The sequence below is a fragment of the Spermophilus citellus genome (genome assembly GCF_964194105.1).
Source record: "Spermophilus citellus genome assembly, chromosome: 2".
In the NCBI taxonomy this organism is placed as follows: domain Eukaryota; kingdom Metazoa; phylum Chordata; class Mammalia; order Rodentia; family Sciuridae; genus Spermophilus; species Spermophilus citellus.
Window position 1 is genome coordinate 190,888,384 of NC_138183.1, and position 22,671 is coordinate 190,911,054.

General features: G+C 54.1%; 1 protein-coding gene across 3 annotated transcripts in view; it reads right to left on the reverse strand.

Annotated features, from left to right (window-relative positions):
* CAPN5 (calpain 5) overlaps positions 1-22,179 on the reverse strand; it is a 55,510-nt gene extending 33,331 nt beyond the window's left edge. Inside the window, exons 1-2 of one of the 3 annotated variants that reach the window (XM_081264498.1) lie at positions 22,006-22,179; positions 4,135-4,331 (exon numbers count right to left, since the gene is read on the reverse strand). In XM_081264498.1, coding sequence (XP_081120624.1) covers positions 4,135-4,299 — 165 coding nt within the window. In that variant the 5' untranslated portion in view covers positions 4,300-4,331; positions 22,006-22,179. Of the gene's footprint in view, positions 1-4,134; positions 4,332-21,959; positions 21,984-22,005 lie in introns of those variants that run through there. The other 2 variants (XM_081264499.1, XM_081264500.1) reach the window with 2 other exon arrangements.
* Between the last annotated feature and the right edge of the window lie 492 nt (positions 22,180-22,671).

The window sequence follows — 22,671 nt, forward strand, 5'->3', positions numbered from 1 at the left end:
GACCATGCACACACTGCGAGCCAGGCACTGCCCAAAGCAACCCTGCAAGACCAGTATTGCTAGCATCTCCTTTTACAGATGAGGAAACCAAGGCACAGAGAAGTTAGGTCACTTGCCCAGGACCACAGAGGAAGAGGTTAACTGAGACTCAAACTCAAAACTCAAAGTCTGGCTCTAGAAATTCCAGGTAGGCCAGGTTATGGGTGACAAAGCCACCCTTCTTTCACCTGTCCCCCTGCATCTGTTCTAAGCCCAGCTCAGGGGCCAGGGGATACCCAGACCATCACCCACCACCATAGGGCCAGGTTTCTCCAGACTGGCATCTGTCCTTCCACCTTTCCTGGGTCGTCAGTTGGACATGTACCATAGAGTGAGTCAGGGACGGTACCTGTCCACAGGTCCCTGTCTCCCTTGAGCAGGAGGAACGAGAGCTGAGCTCTACGTGAGCGGAGCTGTCACAGCCCGAGCCTGGAGGGATCACAGAGGCCACCATCAAACAGGCATGGAGAGGGCCGATGGGAGGAGCGGCTCCAGACACAAATGAGAACTCTGAATACTCCCCACAACAGGGGCCGGCTGGAGACAGAGGCCACCTCTGACACAACCCCGCCCAGGCCTGGCCTGCGCCCTCTTCCACTACTATCCATGCCTTGGGGTCTCCCCCACCAGCCTGTGAGCTCTGCCCACCTCCAGGGTGAGCAGGGTCTAGCAGGTTCTGCTGGGGCTGTAAATAGGATTGGGAGGGCTGGTGCCAGGGTTGGACGGATCGGGCCTGCTGTGAGCCCTGGGCCAAGCCACGGGAGGGCTGGGGAGGCTCCTCTGGTCAACACACCTCTAGGGCACAGACTTCTGCACCTGTGGTCACCTCTCCCTCCTCTGTGGCTCCCAGCCTGTTGGACCGGCTGGACCAGATGCAGGCGGCAGCCCTCAGTCACCTCCCCCTGGCACAACAGGAAGTTCAGGTTCCCTGTCCTAGTGTACAAACAGGTGTGCACAGGCAGCAGGTCCACACACACCCACACACAAACCCCCCCACACACATACACATACGCACACACACATGCACACGAGCGGCACCTCTGGCCTCTGCTCCCTGACCTGTTCTCGGCCCACCTTCACTCAGGTCACCCTGCTCCAGAATTTAAGATCACAGAAGGAATTGGCAACTGGGGACACTGGGGGGGGGGCCTCTGCCTGGGACAGGAAAGGGCAGTGTTCTCGTGAGTCATGCTGTGTGACCTGCACCCTCTGCCCTAGGCTTGCCTCCCCCACGGCTCCTGTCACCATTCCCATCCTTCAAGGCCACCTCCTTTAACAAGCCTTCCCCAGCTGCCCTGAACCTGTCCCGGTGCCAAGGGTGCCAAGGGTGCCAAGGCTCCTGGCCAGGGCAAAGGCCTGCCCGGCACCTGGCCTCGAAGCAGACAGTCTGCTTGGGGACATTCAGGGGTCTACTGCTCAGCACAACAGAAGAGCAGAGGCCACCCCAGGAAATGGGCATGAGCCCCAGAGGGTAGGGATGGACAAGTTCTGGGGGTTCCAAAGCTGACATCAGTTTATAGGACCCCCACTTGTCCCATGTTGTGTTCCACCAAGTGACCCCCAGACTGATTTCCACGTGAGATAAGTAGAGTGATGGATGGGGGCACTCTGTCCCCACAGGGACGTCAGGTGGCCCCCTACCCAGCCCTGAGCCATACTCTTGGGTCCCCCCCGAGTTCCTAGGCCTTGCTGACAGTGCCCATCGCCTCTCCCTGACCAGCCTGTGAAGGAGGCCTGCAGGTGTTCACTGTACTGGAGAGAAAAGCAAAAAACAATGAGCTGCAGCAGGGTTGGGCCTAAAGCAGGTGCCCTGGGTGGAGGGGGAAGAGGACAAGGCTGGGTCCCACCTGCAGAGTCAATAAGAGGTGACGCCCCGGGCAGGGAGGGTGGCTGAGGAGAACCTCTAAGAACCGAGGGCCACTGTCATCAACAACTTAGAGAAAATGAGCCAGAAATGGGGTAGAAGTGGAGAAGGTTCCCTGGGCTGAGGAAGGAGCTGGGCCTCCCTGTGAACAGCTGGGCTACAGGACCACAGACGTGCAGCTGCCCCAGGGCCAAGGTTCACTGGGCATCGAGCGGTGAGAGCTACGGATCAGGAGCTGGGCCCGCCCACAGAGGCTTGACTTCCTGCTCCATGGACCTCTGTCCAGCCATCCAGAAGTCCAGGGCCCAGGCGCTGCCCACTCACACTCTTTAAATCCACACAGTCAATGTCCCATCGTGTGGTCTCACTTCCTGGTCCTCTGTGGCTCCCCAGGGGGTTCAGTCCTTGAGCTGCCTCTCCACAGACAGCTGAACCCCCTATTGCAGCCTCGTGGACCCCCCAGACACGTCCCTCAAGACCAAGGAGCACACGCTGTCACCCCTCCCACAGCATAGCGGCTCCGTTTCTGCTTGTGAGCCAGGCTGGAAGGGCCCAGGGAGGAAGGTGGTGAGGTGGACAGACAGGCAGGGCTCCTGGGCCCAGAGAGGGTAGAGACTCCCCCAGGTCACATAGGCAGGCCGAGCCATAGCCTGCCCTACTTGCCCCAGCCAGGCCTCACCAGCCTCCTTCCGGGTCCCCAGGCCACAGGCATCTTTAGTCTGGGTGACAGGCTCAGGGCAGGAAGAGGGCCAGGACAAGGGCAGCAAGCAAGGGTGGAGCAAGAAAAGGGCAGAGAGTGAGTGTCCACTCCTCCTCCCGGAACCAAAACCCTACAAAGGCCCTTTGAGGGTAGCCTCCTTCCCCACCCACTTGACAAAGAAAAATGACGTGAGAGGGTGGGCCACCAAAATTCTGTGACCAGGCTGAAGGCTCTGGGGAATTCCAGAGGATGAATGCAATGGCCAGAGGACCAGGGACCCTTCACCTGGTGTCACAGGAAGGTCCAGGGAGGCAGGACTCCAGGGCACTGGCCCACCCCTGCTAGTGACTCACTGGGTGATCTGGCGTTCAGGCCTCCTCTCCTGGCTTGTTCCCCTCACTCCCAAGGGTTCCAATCCAAAAGAGAACATGGGGATTTGTGAGTTGAAAGGGGTTTCAGACCCTGCCTAGGAGAGGAGCTTGAACAATAAATTTAACTTTCCCCCAAAGTCCAAGACTTTGTAAAATGCAAACCTGATCCTGTCACTTGCTGCACAAGACCCTCAGAGCAAGGGCCAGCACCTCAGCCTGCACATGGGCCCCACTCAGAGCCGTGGCCCAGTACACCACCCCCAGCCCTGGCCCTAGCCACCCTGGGTACCGGGGCCTGCCATCCCCACCTGCTTTGAGCCTTGGACACAGCTTCCTGCCTCTCCCCTGGCTGAGATGCCTTATCTGAGAACTGAGCAGGAGTCACAGTCTCCTCCAGGTCTAGTCCGGGTGGCAGGTAGAGCAGTCTTCCACTGAAGTCCCTTCTGTGGGACACACCTCACCATGTCACTAACATGGCCATGGGACCTGGGGAGGGGCCTGAGCTATGATCTCTAGCAGTCTCTCCTTCACACCGGCCCCCGGGGACACCCGCTCTGCAAGGTCCTCTCCCCACCCAGCCTCCCACCCAGGACAGAGCAGTCACCCCATGGGGCCACACTCCGGCCTCAGTCCTGAGGCCGGGACAGGGGAGTGGCTGGGACAGGGGAGGTGCCAGAGTCCATCAGGACCAACATTGATGGAAAAGACTCCCCGTTAAAACAGCCAGGCCCTGTTTTAATCTCACAACAAGAAGCACAGGCTCTTACTTCTTACTGCCCTTATCCTTACTGATCAGTCATCATGATAAACGCTTTCATTTTGACAGGAACAGATGACTGCCAGACCATTAGGATGAGAATAATGAGGAAATCCCTTACACTTGATATCATTCTACATTTTACTAAACAAAGGCCACACCCACAGGCCAAAACAACCCTAGAGGGGAAGGTGACCGGTGCACTTTCCACGGTGGGCCTAGCTGGGCAGTGGTGGCTGTGGGGTTAGGGCCCATTCTCCTGGACCCCTGCCCAGGTCACATCACATAACAGGGGCTCAAAATAGGACCCTCTGCTCTCTGGGCAGTAGGTATCCCTGTGTCCCTGCAGACAGCCTGGGGTCTCTGGCCTGCTCGCCCAGCTTCATGGGGGCCAGACACTGACCTTGGGCCGCTTCCACCGGACAGTGGGCCCTGGGCTGCCCTTGTAGTAGAGTGAGTCATCGGTAGCGGGGAAGTGGGAGTCCTCGAAGAGCACCTTCTTCCGCAGACAGGCCCGCTTCAGAGACGAGTAGTTCTGATCCTCATAAGGCTTCACGCAGGAGAACATGGTGGCCGCTGCCCCAGGGGGAGGCAGAACACCTAGAGGACAAGAAGGCACAAAGGCCATCACTCATGGGGTACCTGGGGCCCTGTCAGCACCAGTCCCGTGTGCTGCCCTCAGCAGCCCCATGAAGTGGGCTTCACCACCCTCACCATCCAGGTAAGCCAAGGAGCTGAGGGCAGAGGCCACACAGCCGGCGTACGGTGTCCAATCTGCAATCTGGGCTCTCTCCTCTCAGATGTCTGGAGGGGATGCCAGGCCCACAGGCCACCAGTCAGGGCTCAGGGCCGGCCTGGCCACGCCCCCTCCCTCCCTCTTTGTTTAACCAGCTTCTTTAGACCTTGGGGACCCAACAGACAAGTGGCCAACCCAGCCACTCCGGGGCTGGCACCACACCCACAGGAGAGCAGCCTGGGTCTCATCCCCAGTTCTCCTTCCTCCCAACCCTCACCTCTAGCCAGGAGGGGCACGTTTCCTCCCTGCACCTGAGATGAGTAGTTCTGATCTACCGAGAATCAGTGTCTCTGTGGGGAGCAGGTTCCTGCCTTCACTCCCAGCCAGTGCCCTGCACCTCGCACCCCCTCGATGACCAAAAACAAGGGAGACAGGATGTGGCCAGGAAAAGCCTCCAGGAGGGAAGGAGAGGGCAGGAACAAGCAGCCAGCAGAGACTGTCACATCAGGTACACTGACAGGTGTTCAGAGACCAAGCACCTGAATGACTGTGCCACCTCTGCTAGCTGGACCCTCACACCCCATCAAGGCTGCGACAGTGCCATACCTCGAGGATCTACTCCTCCTGGGCCTGCCTGGGCAATGCTGCAGCCCCATCAAGGTTCAAGCAAGTTTCCCAGCCTCACTTGGGAGAGGAGGAGGCTCGGGAGGTTGGCTTCCAAAACCATGTTGGAGAGGAAGACTGATGTGGGTGCAGAGGCCAGTTGCACCACTCACCTGCTGGGTGACCTTGAACAAGTCATGCAGCCTCTCTGAGCCCCCATTTTCTCATTTCTGCCATGGGAACAGTGCTGCTCGGATAACTGGAAGATGCCGCTATAATTAACCACAGGCTGGGAGAAGGCCGGGCAGGGGGAGCAGGAGGAGCAGGAGGAGCAGGAAGGAGGGGCCCTGGGACACCGTGTGTAAGACCCCTGGATGACAGTTTGAGTCTATTATCTGAAAACAGAGCTGGAGGGGGACCTTGTTGCCACAGTTCAGAAAGAGAGCCGAGGCTCAGGGATGGATGCCACCTGCCCACGTCCCCCCTGCACTGCCTGGACTCCAGCCCAGTCTTCAGACTTCGGTGCCTCCACCTCAGCCTCACAACCCTGCCTCTTAGGAGCAAGGGCTGAGCAGGTGGGGCTCCCCACACACCCTGGAGTGAGCTGGGGCCTCACAGGAAGGGGACGATGAGGGGAAACAGGAAGGAAGGCATGAGACCAAGCAGAATGTGGTCTTGGAAGGGACAGCAGAACTCGGACACAGGACAGCTGGCTTGTTCCTTGTTCTGCACCAGCAGCTACTTTATCTTCCACGCCCACATCCCTACAGGGGCTGCTGTGTGACCTCAGACCAACCATGTAACCTCTCTGTCTTCCCCTCTGTCCAGACAGGCCAATCACCCAGCGCCCTCTGGCCTCCCCCCAGCCCCAGCCTTGGAGGCTGGGGGAGAAGACCTGGGAGAGCCTGAGAGGGCTCCAGCCCACAGGGACCTGGCGGTGTCATTACACTGTGGGTTCCCAGCAGCGCAGCTCAGGAAGCAATTTAAGCTGTAAGAGTTAGATGAGAGAAGCTGGAAGCAGAAGCCCAGAAACAAGCTTTTGTAGTTCCAGTATTTCAGAGCCCAGAGGGCCCAGAGAGGTAGAGTGGGTGGCCAAGGTCACACAGCAAAATTGGTGAGTGTTCTCCGGGCCTGCTCCCAGGGAAAAGAAGGGGAAAGTCTGGCCAGACAGGGCCCAGGAGAACGGGTGGGGCCTTGGGCTGAGATGCAGCTCCACTGCCCCTCCACCTCACCCTGAGGGCCAGGCTGATCCAGCACTCCTTATGCTGGGTCTTCTGGGCCTTTGGGCTGACAGCCCTTCTGCTGCATCAGAACCCCCGTCCCAGAGTCTATAGCATCTGACTCTGGGCGGCTCGAGGCATCGGAGCTAACTACTACCACTGCTTATCTCTGAAGCTGCAGACGACCAGGAGAAGGGAAGCTGGCCTCTCAGCTGGCCGCTCTCTCTAGGCCTGAGCTCCGGGCCTGGCCCTTCCCATCCTAAAGCAATATTACACAGTGTTCAGCCAGCCAGGGCCCAGGGGGGTCAGGACATCTGAGCATCCCAGCTGCCCTGAGAGCCTGCCCTCTTTCCTTTCTCTTTTTCTCTCTTTCTTTCTCTCTCTCTTTCTCTCTCCTCCCTCCCTCCCTCCCCCCCTCTCTTTCTTTCTTTTTGGCACTTGGGATTTAACTCCGGGGCATTTTACCACTGAGCTGCACCCCAGCCCTTTTTACTTTGAGACAGGATTTCACTAAGTTGGCCAGGCTGGCCTCAAACTTGTGATCCTCTTGCCTCAGTCTCCCGAGTAGCTGGGACCATGGGAATGCACCACCCCACTTGGCTCCCTCTTCCCTTCCTCTGCCAATCCCACCCTGCATCCTCCACTGGGGCCTGAGCTCCAGTGCGGTGGGTCCCTGCAGTCCCCCTCATGCTGCGACCTCAAGCCTTTGCACAGTTGGCCCCTTGCACAACCCAGCCCTGCCTCACCAGTCCCAGAGCACCAGCTCCCCAGCCCACTGCACACGCCCCCTGGGCGGAACCTGTGTCCAGGTCCTCTCTGCACTCCCAGGTCCAACGCTGGGGTCAGGGACTCAGTAAGCACTCAGTGGACCAGGCAAGGCCAGGGCGGAGGACCCTCACTCCTTCCCAGGCACAGCTCGCTCAGGAGGGCAGAGCTCCCTCTGCAGGGGAAGCTGCTTCCCAATCACAGCCCCAGACTCAGGTGGGCTGGAGCTGGGCCACCGTTCCCCACCAGGCCAGGCCTCCCTCTTCCTTCCTGCTCTTCCTCATGGCTGGGTGCGAGCCGGTGCCCACACCCGCAGTCAGCTCTGCTGGGCCCTGCCCTCCTCCAGGGACCGACACCCTTGGCTATAGTTCCCCAATGCCCGCCTAAGCTACGAGGCCTGGAGCAGGACACATGGCCTCTCTGGTCTGCACAGTCCTTGTCTGGAAGGAAGAGGGAAGGTGCCAGGACCTTGTGCCTCTGAGAGCACTGAACAAGGCGCCACCACTCGGAGCAGCACACTGGACACCTCAGTCGGCTATGAGCAGTTGGAAGCAGATTGTGGAAGGGGCCAACTATGCAAAGACCCTGAGGTCAGCAGCATTAGGGGAACTGCAGGGAACCCACAGCACCTAGAAGCAGGAAGTGGGGACCGGCCACAAGAGCTGACAGGGCCAGGCATGATGGGGAACGTCTGCAGTCCCAATGACTCAAGGGCTGAGGCCACAGGATCACAAGTTCAAGGCCAACTTAGCCGGACCCTGTCTCAAGATAAATTTTGTTTTTAAAAGCCTGGGGATGTAGCTCAGAGGAAGCGCACTTGCTTGGCCTGGGTGAAGCTCTGGGTTCTATCCCCAGCGTCGCAGAAAGAAACAGAAGGGAAAAAAGAAGCTGAGTCAAAGAAAAATAAAAAGTTGCCGGTGGTATGGGTGGAGGGCAGGGAGCTCCCAGGCGGAGCTGAGACTGAGTCGGAGCTGAGTGCACGCAGGGCAAGGCACTTACCTCTCTGAGCCTCTGATGGGAGATAATGGAGGGCGTTAAAAAAACCAATGGCACAGTTGAGTCTAAGTTCAGGAGCAAGAGGGCCTCAAATCGGCACAAAGGACCAGGAACAGCCAGAGATTTTCAGAGAACAAGCTAAGGGACTCACTCTACCAGTTAACCAGTGGATCACAAAGCTCTCTCACTGAGACAGTGCTGGATGGACAGGCAGACCAGTGGAATAGAGCAGAAGGGCCAGGTAGGCCGGGGTGTGGTGGCACACACCTATAGTCCCAGTGGCTCGGAGGCCCAGGCAGGAGAATCTCGAGTTCAAGGCCAGCCTCAGCAACTTAGCAAGGCCCTAAGCAGCTTAGCAAGACCCTGTCTCTAAAAATAAAAAGGTTTGGGGGGCGGGCTGGGGTTGTAGCTCAGCAGTTGAGCACTTGCCTGGCATGGGTGAGGCACTGGGTTCGATCCTCAGCACCACATACATAAATAAACTAAACAAAGGTATTGTGTTATGTACAACTTAAAAAAAATTAAAACAAAAAAGGGGCTGGGGATGTGGCTAAGTGGTTAAGCACCCTTGGGTTCAATCCACAGTATCAAAAAAAAAAAAAAAAAGAAAAGAAGAAAGAAAGAAGGAAGGAAAGAAAGAAAGAAGGAAGGAAAGAAAGAAAAGAATAAGGAGGGCCAGACAGGCCACAAACATAGGGACACCTAAGGTATGGCCATGCATGGTACATTCAGGAAGAATCACCCTTTTAATAAATAGTGCTAGAAGGACTGGCTATTCATATGGGAAAAGATTTATCCTGACGCCTACCTGCCACTACACACAGAAACTAATTCTAAGTAGACTGCAAATCTAACTGCAAGGTAAACCAATAATGCTTCAAGAAGAAAAAGAGCACATCCACATGGATAAGAAAAAGAGCTTGACTTCATTAGTCATCAGGGAAATGCAAATTAAAACCACAGCTAGATACCAGGATATCCCCCACTAGGATGGCTAAAATGAAAAACGCCATAAACGCTCACAAAAATGAGTGACATAGCTCTGTGGTAGAGCACTTACCTAGCATATGCAAGGCCCTGGGTTCCATTCCAAGCACCATATCAAGGAAAAGAAAATCCCAGGTTTAACTCTTATATGCTGGTGGTGGGAATGCAAATTGGTACACTTTGCTAAGGCATTTGACTATGGCTAGTGTAGCTGAACAAATGCATACTCTACTGCCCAGTAATTCCACACCTAAGAATATGTCCAACAGAACCACATGCACATATTCACCAGTTATGTGTAGACCAGTGTTTACCTGGTAGTACGTTATGCTGAAAATTAGAAACAACCCATATGTCCATCAACAAAAGAACAGATAAATACGTTGTTATATATCCACATAATGCACTCCCAAAGGATGATGAAAATGAACAAACCGTTGCATGTAACCCCGTGGACGGATCTCACAAGCATAATACCAAACAATGAAAGCAGGGCCAGGATAATCCTGATACCAAAGCCAGAAATAAAGAAAATTGTAGGCCAACAGCCCTAATGAACATAGATGCAAGAAATCCTCAACAGCTGTGCGTGTTGGTGCACCCTTACAATCCTGGTGACTCAAGAGGCTGAGGCAGAAGGAGAGCAATTTCAGAACCAGACTCACCCACTTAGCAATGCCCTGAGCAACTTAGGGAGAGCCTTTCTTAGATTGATTGATTGATAGATAGATAGATAGGTAGGTAGGTAGATAGATAGATAGATAGGGCTGTAGATGTGGCTCAGTGGTAGTGGGTCTATGGGGTTCAATCCTAAGTACCAGAACAACAACAATTCAATAAAATAATAGAAAACAGAATTCAGTAGCACATTAAAAGGATCATTCACTATGATCAAGTGGTACTGATCCCTGGGAATCAAGGATCAATAAATGGGATACACGATTACATGTAAACAGAATAAAAAACAAAAGGTACATGACCATCTCATTAGATACAAGAAAAGCATTTGACAAAACCAAGTATCCTTCATGAGAAAAACTCTCAACAAACTAGGCATAAGAGAAATGTACAAAAATCAGTATTCTTTCAAGTTCAAGGCCAGCAACTTAGTGAGACTGTCTCAAAATAAAAACTATAAAGGGCTGAGGATATGACTTGGTGGTAGAGCACCCCTGGGTTCAATCCCTAATCTGTAGAAAAGGGAAGAATCAAAACAACAAAATCAACAAACTTGAATACTTAATAATCAGTGAGCCTGTAAATCAGCTCCAGTCCAGAAATAAATGAAAAGATCCTTTCTTTAAGGATTGGAAGGATTAATAGTGTCACAACATCCATACAACCCAAAGCAATCAGATTCAGTGCAACCTTTTGGTACTTAGGGAGGTTCCAAAGATATTTTTCACAGAAATAGAAAAAAGAATACTAAAACTCAAATGGAATTAGAAAAGACCCCCAAAAGGAAAAAAAAAATGAAAGGAAGAAGTCTTTGAGCAACAAGGACAAAAGCTAGAGAAATCACAATACCTGACTTCAAAATATAGTACAAAATCACAATCATCAAAGCAACATGGTGCTAACATAAAAACAGACCCAGAGACCAATGGGACAGAAGAGTGAGCCAAGAACTAAATCCACACGTTTATGGTCGACTGATTTTCAACAAAGGTGCCAATAGTACACAACAGGGAAGGGCCAGTCCCCTCAGTAAGTGGTCTGGGAAACTGGACATTCACATGCAGAAGACACGTATCATAACAGGAAAATCTGTTCAGGCAGATTAGAGACTTAAACTTTAGACCTAAAGTTGTAAAACTACTGGAAGAAAACACATGGAGCAACTCCACAACATTGGTCTAGGCAACGATCATCTTGCATCTAACCCCAAAACCACAGGGAAGAAAAGCAAAAAATAGGCATATGGTACTACACCAAATGAAAGCAAAAGAAATCATCAACAGAGTGAAGAGGCAGGTACAGAATGGAAGAAGACATTTGCAAACTGTATATATGATAAGAAGTTAATGTCCCAAATATAGAAGGAACTTGTATGATTCCACAGGGATAAAGCAACCTTATTTTTAAAAAATGAACAAAGGACGCAGAGAGACATTAAAAAAAAAAAAAAAACCACAAGCAAATAACCAACAGGTATGAAAAAGAAAAAGTTCAACATCACTGATCATCAGGTAATTGCAAATCAAAACCAAATGGATCTAATACTGTTTGATGCCTACTACCAAAAAGTGCTGACAAGAACATGGAGGGGGGGAGCCTTGTGCATGGTAGGAGGGATGTAAATTAGAGAACCCTTATGGAAAGCGGCAGGGAGATTCCTTAAAGAATTAAAAATAGCCAGATGCAGTGGCACAGCCTGCATGCCTGTAACCCCCCAGCTTCTCCGGAGGCTGAGGCAGGAGGATCCCAAGTTCAAAAGTTCAAAGCCAGCCTCAGGAACTTAGTAAGGCCCTAGGCAACTCAGTGAGACCCTGTCTCTAAATAAAATATAAAAAAGGGCTGGGGATGTGGCTCAGTGGTTAACATCTCTTTGATTAAACACTGAGTTATGGGGGTGAACCCATTGCACCCCTGGGTTCAATCCTCAGTAACAAACAAACAAACAACAACAACAACAAAAAAAAAAAAACTACCATTGTATCCAACAGTCCCACTGCTGGGTAACATCCAAAGGCAATGAAGTCAGTGTGGTGAAGAGATGGCTACACTGCAGAGAGATTTACAGCAGCCAAGATACTGAAACAAGCATCCATCAACCAGTGAATGGATAAGAAAATGTGGTACACAGATACAATGGAATACTACTTGGCCTTATAAAAGAGGGAGATACGTTTGGTCATTTGTGACAACATGAACGAGCCTGGAGGAGAGTAGGTTAAATGAGCCAGAAAAGAACTGCATGGTCTCACTTATATGTAGAACCTAAAAATGCTGAACTGATTGAGAATAGAAGGATGGCTGTCAGGGGCCTGGTGTGGGTATTAGGGAAGGAGGGCTGGGGAGACAGTGGCCAAAGGATACAAAATTTCAGACAGGAGCAATAAGTTCAAGAGACCTGCTGTACAACATGGTGACTATAGTTAATAACAATGTGGGGCATTTCCTCCACCCCTCAATACTGGGGATTCCATCCAGGCTGGATCCTCAGCCACATAACCAGCCCTTTTTTATTTTTGAGACAGGGTCTCACTGACTTGTTGAGGTTGGCCTCTAACTTGTGATCCTCCTCCCTAAGTCTCCAGCCATCTCTGGATTACAGGTATGTGCCACCACATGCCAGCTAATAATGTATTATATCTTAAAAGTTACTGAGAGAGAGGACTTTGAGTGTTCTCACCACGCACAAACAAGGTGAGATAATACATACGTTAATCAGCTTGATTTAGCCATTCCACACTTGTATACCTACTTCAAAATATCATACTGTACATGAATATATATATAATTTCTGTCCATTCAAATTTTAATTTAAAAAAAAAAGGAAACGCAGGCATAATTCATCTATAGTGAATAGAAAATAAGAGAGTGACCACTCTCAGCTTTCCATTACTGGACGAACACCGAGATAGCCAGCTTCTAAAGAGAACAGGTTTGTTTTGGCTCAGGGCTTTGGAGTTTCCAGTCCCTGATTGGGGACCCGTTGCTTTCAGGCCTCTGGTGGGGATCTGGGTGGCAATGGCGGGAACCCATGGGGGAGCAAAACCACTCACCTCCTCAAGGCTGTGGAGCGAAAAAAGAGGAAGAAGAGACCAGGTCCCAGAGTCCTCCTCCAAGGGAACACCCTCGGTGTCCCGCGGGGTCCCACCACCTTCCAAGAGGCCCTCCCTGGGGATGAAGCCTTTTACACAGGGGCATCTGGGGGACATTCGGGATCCAAACTAATGCACTACCTTTAGGGTTTGGGACTGGAAGGGGCATGATGGGGCTTCTGTCATTCTGACAAAACTCTTCAGTGACGCGGGTGGTGGTTATGTGGGGGTGGTCACTTTATTTTTTATTTTTTCAAGTACTGGGGATCAAAGCCAGGGCCTGGTGCATGCTAGGCAAGTACTTTACCACCGAGCTACAATCCCAGCCCTTTGCAAAACTGCCAAGACTGGCCTCCAACTTGTGATCCTCAAGTCTCTGCCTCCCGAGTTGCTAGGCATGTGCCACTACGTCTGGCTTGGGGTTGTCACATTGGTAGTCCATGTATGCTTATGATTTATGCACCTCTCTGTGGATCAGTTATGCTTCATTAAAAGTATTTAAAAGCCAGCACAGTGGACCTGGGAAGGAGGAGGGCTAGATCTGGTGACCTAGGCCCTAACAGATCTGGGCTCTTCACAGATACAGCTCTGTCACATTGGACACTAGAAGCCTAAGTGGATGACCCAGAAAGGCAGAGCAGGAAAGAGTGTCAGCCTGGACAAGGCCTTGTCATCTACAGGCTGTGTGACCTTCTGCAGATCTCCACCTCTCTGATCTTCAGCCCCCTCCTCTATTTCTCAGGACACTGTGGCTTTGCCATTCAGAGCGCTCAAATCCAAGAGGGTCCAGATGAGATGTCCTGTATCCCAGTGGAGCCCATACCTGCAGATTTCTTTGGGGCCTGGCAAGGGCTTACAGCCGCCTCAGACCATCTCAGGAGATGTTCTTGGCTCTGAGGAGCACGGGCACAGTGCTCAGGGAAAGGATCATAAAGGAGGCTACAGAGGACCCAGTCAGAGGTCCTTGGACGCCCCCCACAGGCATCAGTCTTGTCTTGAGGTGAGGAAGCCCCGGAAGGTGCTGAGCAGGGGAAGAACCGGTTACACCTGTCTCAGTGAGATCCGCTGGAGCCTGCCATGCGTGGCTGGATCAGGTCTGTCCCCACCAGAACTGACGCTGAGGCTGAATTCCTCAGTGAGGTGGCATTGGAAAGTGGATCCTGGCGGGCGGTGTCATGGAGTCACAGCCCTGGAATGGGCTACCCATCACAAGAGTTCAGTCCCCTTTCTTTCCCACCTGCCTGCTTCCCTTCCGCCTCCTACCATGAGTTGAAGCAGCATCAAGTCCTTACCTGATGCGACCTGGGGTCCAATCTTGGATTTCCCAGTCTCCAGAATCGTGAGCCCCAATAAACCTCTTTACAAACCACCCCGTCTCAGGTGTTCTGTTATAGCAACAAAATAAGACATTGCCACACGGAGGATAGACTAGAAAAAGACACGAATAAGGGCAGAAATACCAGAAGGAAGGCTAAGAACTGGCAAGGCCACACATGAACGGAGAGGAGAGCATTCCAGAGGCCCGTGGGAGGCAGACCCAGCTCTACAGGGTGCCAACTGGCAGTGGGGGGCCTCGACCCCTCCCCCACATGCCACAGGAGTGCCTCATGAGGCACAGGCCTGGCAGGGTAGGTGTCATCCAGAGCCAATGGAAGAAAACAGAGATGCTCCCACCCATAACCTGGCAAAGTCCCCCACGCCCCTCACCTCCTTTCCTCAACCTCCTACTACCCCCACTCCAGTCAAGACCCACCCCCCACTGCCCTTTGCGATGTGAGCAGGGAAGGCTGCAAGCTTCCTGGAGGCTGAGCTGGGGATGATGGGTGGCGCATGCATCCCAGCAACATGGGAGGCTGAGGCAGGAGGATCGCAAGTTCAGGGCCAGCCTGGGCAACTTAGCAAGACCCTGTCTCAAAATAAAAAGTAAATGGGCTGGGGGGGGTGGCTCAGTGGTGAAACGCCCCAGGAGGAGGCAGGACCAGAAAGCTCAGCCTCAGGCAGAGGCTTAGGGTGCGCATGGCAGGACAGCTCTGCAGGGCTGGGACACCAGGCTGAGTGGTGTCAGCTCCCACTGGGGACACCGAGAACCAGGGGTCAGATGCTGATGGAGTGACCCCGGCCAGGGATGGCAGATGCCACAGGGGCGCCTGCACAGGGTGGAGGCTCAGCCTTTGGTAGCTGACTGATGACCTGCGTTTCTGTTCGGGGGCTTTGTTGGTGGTGGTTCTACTTTCATGGTGCTGAGAACCGAACTCAGGGCCCCGAGCACACTAGGCAGGTGCTCTACCAACTGAGCCACAGGCCAGCCCCGGTGCTTCTGTTTATCCCACACCTCACTGCCAACCTCCGCTCGCTCGGCTGGCCGGCCACCATTTTAAGAATGTTTTTAACGTGGGTCTCTGTTCTGTTGTTGGTGTATTCTGCCCTCCCAGGACCCATCTCTCATAAAGAGGAGTGACACAGGATGGGGGGAGGCAGGTGGGGAAGGAGAGCTGGCTCGGGCCCTCTGTCTCCCGGCTCCTGGGCTCTGGCTCCAGAGCCGAGGTGGCCAGGCCCTGTGAGTCACTCCAGCCAACACCAGGCAGGCTGGCACCAGGGCCGGGAAATCCTGTCTTTCTTCTCCTCCCCTCCGCTTATCATTTCTGTCTGTGTCCAATCCATTCCCTGCCTGGCTACAGACGGGGTGGGGCTGTGGCTGGGGGGTGGAGCACTTGCCCAGCAGGCACCGGCCCTGGGGTCCACGCACAGCACCACCAAAAACAAAACTAAAATTCCAACCAGGCAGCTAGGAGACCCAGAGCACCAGAGGGCAGGGCCAGACCTACAGGGCACAGGGTCCCATCCGGTCCTGCTATAGGGCACAGGGTCCCATCTGGTCCTCATGGACGGCGGCCCGGGTGTGAGGAAGCAGCAGGCCTCCTGGCCTGGCTCTGGGTGGCCCTGACTGAGTCATAAGGCCGGACCCCACAGCTGTTCCTGATTTGGGAACTGGGTCCTATCCAGGGTGTCAGGAACAGGAGGGAGCTGGGAGTTGGATGTAGACAGGATGACGGGGGACAGGTTCCGTGGGCCTTGGGCTGGGACAGAAAGAACCTGAGAACCTGAAGGCGGGGGCTTTCTCCCCAGGCTCAATCTCAAGTCTTAGGAGATGGCTGCCATGGTTTTGGCACTCAAAGACCCACATCCCAGGACAAACCCTCATTGTGGGCAACCCAGGACAGTGGGTCACACTACAGAGGGGCCCCCAGGCCAGCACCATGTTCTGTAGAGAAGGCCCTGGGCTGAGGGGCAGCAGTGAGCACTCCTAGCAAGGGGCATTCTCTCTCTTACCAGGGGAGGGTGAGGATGTAACATACAGAGTCCAGGACACAGGTGCCACTCACCCCTTCCAGGGGATACAATCTAGCAAAGGCACTTATTCAGATCACAAAAGCCACTTCTGCTCTGTTGCACTGTGTGACACCAGGCAAGCCCATGCCCTCTCTGGCCTACAGGCTCTTGCTGAGGAAAGGGGGAGAGAGGGACACTCCTTGCCCTTTTCCAATGGTGGGTCTGTCAACAGGACAGCCTCTTTCCCCACTTCCTACAGAAGCAAGCTATGCCCCTAAAAAAGAAAAACACACCCGCCTCTTGGTTGCAAGGTTTAAAACCTGATGAGTACTGGTACCCTTTTCTCATGCAGGGAAACTGAGGTGCCATTCCTCAGAGCAAGTTCTGCACAACTATAGAAATGAGCTGTGCTCTTCTAACCACAGAGGCTCAGACGGGAAAGAGAAGCATCTTAGGGCAGAGGCAGCAGCCTGTCCCATGTCAAAGTGCTGCTCTGTGTGACCTACCACCTCTCCCTCAGGCTAAGATGGTGACCCTCACCAGCCGTAGGGGTCCCACTCAGGGTCTGTCCCCCATCCTCTTCACTCACATTTGCTCTGTGCCTGGCCAAGCAGGCAATGAGGAGTCAGGGCTCTGCCCTAGGGGTCAGCCTGGTGAGGGAGAGATGGAGACTTCAGGAAGACAGAGGGATCTGCTATCAGACGGAGGAGTCGTTCAGACAGGGCCTGGAAGGCTGCATGGAGGAGGCTGTATTTGAGCCAGCTCTCAAAGGGTGGATTGCACCGGGCATGATGGTACACACCTGTAATCCCAGCGACTCTGGAGGCTGAGGCAGGAAGATGGAAAATTCAAAGCCAACCTCAGCAATTTATCAAAGCCCTAAGCAACTCAGTGAGACCCTGTCTCTAATAAAATATATAATAGGGCTAGGGATGAGGCTCAGTGGTTAAGAGCCCCTGGGTTCAATCACCAGTACCAAACAAACAGACAAATAGAAGGAGGGGGTAGCTCAGAAATGTTGAGTGGTAGAGAGTCCTGAAAGCCAGACTAACAATATAAGAGCAGCCAGGTGTGGTGGCACATGCCTGTAATCTTCCTGAGAAGGCAGGAAGATCTCAAGTTCAAGGGCTAGGCAACTTAGACTCTGTCTCAAAATAAAACAGAAAGGGCTAGAGGTATAGCTCAGTGGAAAAGCACTTGCCTAGCATGTACCAGGCCCTGGGTTCAACCTCCAGCACCAAAAAAGAAAAAGTATAAAAATAAAATGAGAGGCCAGGCACTGTGATGCACGACTGCAATTCCAGCAGCTCGGGAAGCTGAGGCAGGAGGATCATGAGTTCAAAGCCAGCCTCAGCAACTAAGCGAGGCACTAAGCAACCAGTGAGACCCTGTCTCTAAATAAAATACACAATAGGGATGGGGATGTGGCTTAGTGGTTGAGTGCCCCTGAGTTCAATTACCCCCAACCCCCCAAAAATTTAAATTTAAAAATAAATATATAAATGAACAAAATGCTGCCCCTGAGAGAAGCAAGGCTGGTATGACCTAGCCTTGGCTGAGGGAGTGAAATGGAGACCCATGCTGGGGCAGGGTCCATGGCATGTGGGCCAGGGGCTCTTTGGGGTTGGCTGAGTCCCTCCTTGGAGACACACGCATGGCTGACCATGCCTGGGGCCATTAGCATGTTAACAGCAATCCCAGGCCCTGCTCGCTACGGGAAGTGTGTCCTTTCCTGCCCATAGCAGCTTTGAATGCCAATATCTCTTCTCCGTGCCCAGGCAGGGCATCAATCAGAGACTCAGGATAGCAGGCAAGGCCGGAGATGTCCCACCCATATGCCAATCCTCAGGTGGGGAGAGTGAACCCAGGGAAGGGCAAAGCAGCCAACCTCTTCAGAAAGTGAAGGTCTTTCTAATCTACAGGTGCAGCAGCCTCAGACCCTGCCTGCAGCCTCCCAGGCTGAGACACTGAGAGTGACCTCATGGGGTAATGAGAACTGTGACTGGAGAGGCCAGCAGCTGTGGGCATCAGAGGTCGGGAGGAGGGCTGGGCATGGTGCCAGCAATGACACCACAACCGTGGTAGGCTAAACAACGGCCCCAAAGATGTCCACATTCAAGTCCCTAGAACCTGTGGGCGTTGCCTTATATGGTGCGGGGACTTGCAGATGTGATTTAGGATCCTGAGATGGGGAGATTATCCTGGCTTATCTGGCTGGGTCTTAAATGTAACCACAGCATCCTTATGAGGGAGGCAGGGATAGGGGTGCAGCTCTGCGGTGGCAGGGTGCATGGTTAGCATGCACAACGCCCTCCCTCGGGGCAATTCCCAGCACCACGCAAAGAAAGGGGGCAGGGAGGAGGTGACTACAGAAGAGGAAAAGGCAATGACCCGATGGAATAGACCCTGAGTGATGTGGTCAAAGGATATCAGCAGCCACCAGAAGCCAGAAGAGACAAGGAATGGATCTTGCCTTGAGCCTCCTAAGGAACCAGCCTGACTTTTAACCCCACAAGACTCAAAACAAAGACTTCTTTTTTTGTTTGTTTTTTGAGATAGGGTTTCACTAAGTTGCCCAGGCTGGCCTCAAAGTTGCAATTCTCCTGCCTCAGCCTCCCAAGTTGCCAGGATTATAGGCATGTGCCCCATGCCTAGCAAGACAGTCTCATGTGTGCCACTGTGCCCAGCAAGACTTCCAAAACTTCAAGAGAATACATCTGTGTTGTTTTAAATCACTAGTTCGATAGTGCTTTGTTACAGCAGCAATAGGCAAGAAACACGCACGGTTCTTAAAGCACAGTGGACAGGGGCTGGGGCTGGGGCTCAGTGGTAGAGCGCTTGCCTAGCATGTGTGAGGCACTGGGTTCATCCTCAAAACCACATAAAAATAAATAAATAAAATAAAGAGCAGTGGACAGGTGGGTAATGGAGCCCACCCTCTCACCCTGTTCAGGCAAGTCAGCGAGTGAGGGAGAAAATCATTACACCTGGAACTGCTCCAACATAAAACAAAGTTACCAGCATGTCAGTGTCTTAGTTACTGTTATTAGTAGCAAATCACCTGAGTCCCTCACTGGCAGAAGTCACCTGGCACCGTGGCAGACTCTGGCTAGATAGGGGCAGGTGGATCAGGCCAGCAGGCTCTCAGCTTTGGGCCACTCTCCTGGGCCTGACCTGCAGTGATGGGCAGCTGGGTTCCAATGGATGGGCCACAGATCCCTTCTGCCACACCTGACCACATGTCCTACTGTGGCAGAAAAACCACAAGACATACTTCCAAGCCACCCTAGCCTCAGCCAGTGGCACCCCACACATCCAGGCCTGGGAAAGCTGGGGTCCCCAGAAAGGTTGTTTGAACAAAGAGAAAGGGAAACAGTAAGTCCACCATTACTATCCAGCAAACACACACATGCTACACTCCTGTGTCCAAGACAACCTGGATTAGAATCCCAAAGGGACCTGGCCCACTTTGCCTTTAATGAATGAGGAAAGGCAAGGCCTGAGGCCAAAGGGAAGATTGCAGCTATCCCAGGATGGCCCCAGCAATCCAGAGAAAAGGCTGCAGAGATGGGCCTTGAAGGCCAAGCCTGGGGACCACAGCAAGCAATATTTGACCCAGGCAGGGCAAGGAGTGACGGGCAGAAAGGTGTCTGGGCAGGCTGGAGGAGCTGCAGGAAGGGGCTCCAAAGGCACCCAATGTGTTGGCATAGGTGGGGACAGAGACAGGCTAGGGGGCTGAGGTGACAATGCTAGCTACAGAAAGACCACCAGTGGCTGCAGGGAGGGGGTTGCAGACCCTTCCTTCCCCAGCCTGGGAAGTCCAGGGCTCCTGCTGAGCTTTTCTAAGGGAACCTTCACAGGACTTACTGAGGGAGCTCCCAGCAGGTTCTGCCCGGTCTCTTCCCAGGGGATAGGAACTTTTGGCGAGGCCAAGGGACTTGGTCAGCCAGAGACCATCCATGTGGGGGGCCTGCAGGGTTCAGCAATTCCCCTCATCCATTAAAGCCAAGAGGGACTCCCACTTTAGTGACCCCACTCCCTTTTGCTCCTGTCCCAAAGTCTTATCCCCACTCTCTCCTCAGGGAAAGAAAACATGATGCTGGTTGTCAACTACTATTAATAATGGCTACCCCTCACCATGTACCTAGTAAAGTGCTTCTAGGGACCCCATCTTACGTCCTCCTCATCAACCCCCAACCCCCATGATAAGCTGCACATAGCCCCATTTCACATATGGGAAAACTGAGACAGGGGAGTGTCTCTGCCTCAAGGTCACAGGCAGGAAGGAAGACAAACAGCCAGTGTCTCAAGGAGAAAGAAGACAGACCCTGCAGGTGGGAGTGGTGTTAGAGTGGCCTCCTGGTGCCCAGTTTGGGGGCAGGGCTTTGGGCTATACAGAGAGCCTGCAGGGGAAGGATGCCTGAATGGTGGCTCCTCCTACACCCACAGTAGCCTAAGATGGCTCTTGCTGAGACACACACCTGACCCATGTAGTCCCAACCCTGGACAAGCACGCAGCTTCACACCTCCAGGCCTTCGCTCTCACCCTTCCCTAGGCCTTCAAAGTCCCACCCTTTCTCTTCTGCTTGGTGGGCTTCTTCTAGACCCTGTCCGGTGACTCTGAAAGTGAACTAATCCCAGTTCCCAGTCAAGAATCAGACCAGGCCTAGAACTCCAGGCCCTCTAGATAGGGGTTCATCCATTGACCCACCTGCCCCTGTCAGAAAAGTAGCACCTCAGGGCACACTCTGCCAGAGCACCTACCTCTTGGTATGGCATGAAGCTCTAGCTTGGCCTGGGGCAGCAGCAGCTGGACTCACCAAACCCAACCCAACCCCACCCACTGCCCTGTCTCCATCCCCACCCCAGGACTTGGAAACAGGAGCAAGAACCAGCCCAAGGATCCTGGGAGGCCATGATCCTTCCAGAGCACAGTGGTTCCGCCAGGAGGTCTCACACCAAGTCTCCCTCGGCACTCAGGTGCCCTCAGCTTTTGTCTCTCCAACCCCTGGCACAGGAGAATCTGGCTTGAGACCAGTGGCCCTGGGTTCCAATAGGGAGGCTCATTTCACCCATCTGTGCCCAATTCTCCTCATCTGTGTGGGGCCTGGGACTGCAATTCACCACATGAAATGCAGCCAGCAGAGAACTTGGCACCTATTAAGGATCTTCAGTCCCATTTCACCTCTGGTCCCCTAGGTCTCCCCAGACCTCCCAGTCAGGTGGGAACATGGACAGGATCAAAAAAGAGCCATTCTCTCCCAGATCCCATCCCACCCCGCCCTGTCCCCAACGTCATACATCCAGCCCAGCAGCCAAGGAAGGAGGCCCCCCCCCATGCAACCTGGATAGGTGGACCAAGAACGGTAACAGGCTCTGATGGCAGGGGTCCTGGCCTTTCTCAAGCTAGGGTGGGGCGGGGGTGAAAGGGGAACTCAGAGGGGTTGGGAGGTCGAATGGGTGGAGGGATGTGAGGGGGAAGGGGAAAGGGGACTTGTAAGGAAAACGAAAAGAAACAGTCAAACCCGTGTGTTGAGTGCGCCCCAGCGCGTCTGCACTAGGAAAGCACGTCCTCCCCCAGAACACCCAGAGTAGGTTAAAAAAAAAAAGCCCCTAGCCTCTGGCTGCGGGTGGAGGTGGGGATGAGACCTGGGGGCCCGGCGGATCTCCAAGGCCCCTGCCTCCCGGGCCTCCAGACTAGCGTTCACCTCACTCCCAGGGTCCGCGGGGTCCGCGGGGTACACGACCCCCTGCTCCGATTGTGCTCACCGGGCACGCTCTGGCCGGCGCTGCACCCGCACACACACCCCTGAAACACACACACCTAAGCTCGCGCTCGCACACGCCTCCCTCCGCGCAGCGCCTCCTACCTGCCGCGCCGCCGCGGCTCAAGCCGGACTCCTGGGAGGTCGTTCACCGAGCAGGCACTGGAGCAAGACTGGACCGGCCAGCGCAGTGGCCTCGGGTTCTGGCATCAGCTGCAGCCGAGGCGCCCCGGGCGGGGGCTGGAGCTCGGACTCCCGGGGTTCTGCTGCTCCGCCCGGCCCCGCCCCGCAGCCTCCACCCATTGGAGGCCAGGGGCGTGGCCTCCAGGGGGTGGGCGGGCACGCAGTACTGTGCGCATGCGAACTGGCACCGCGCAGTGGGGCTGGCACACCCGGAGGTGGTCGCTGGGTTTTCGCTGTGCACTGGGAGGGCGGCTCTGGGCCGGTCCACCCGCCTACCCTTCTCATCTCCAAGGGACCCCCGCGCTCCCTCCTTCCCACCCTATTTCTGTTCCCGGTAAAGAAGTATCCCCGGAAGCCCTCCTGGGCAGAGACCAGGGCGGCAGCTACCCGAGGGCCTGGGACTGACTGCTGGGCACCGGATCCGGCGGGGCAGAGTGCAAGACCCTCGGAGAGCGTGCAGAGGAAGCCGGCTGACTTTGGGAATGCATCTTGTACTGTGTGCGAACAAGGGCCAAAGCAGGATGGCCGCCAGCCCCCCTCCCTTCCCCGTCTCCATCCATCCTCAAGTTTTTGGATGGAGGAGGAGAA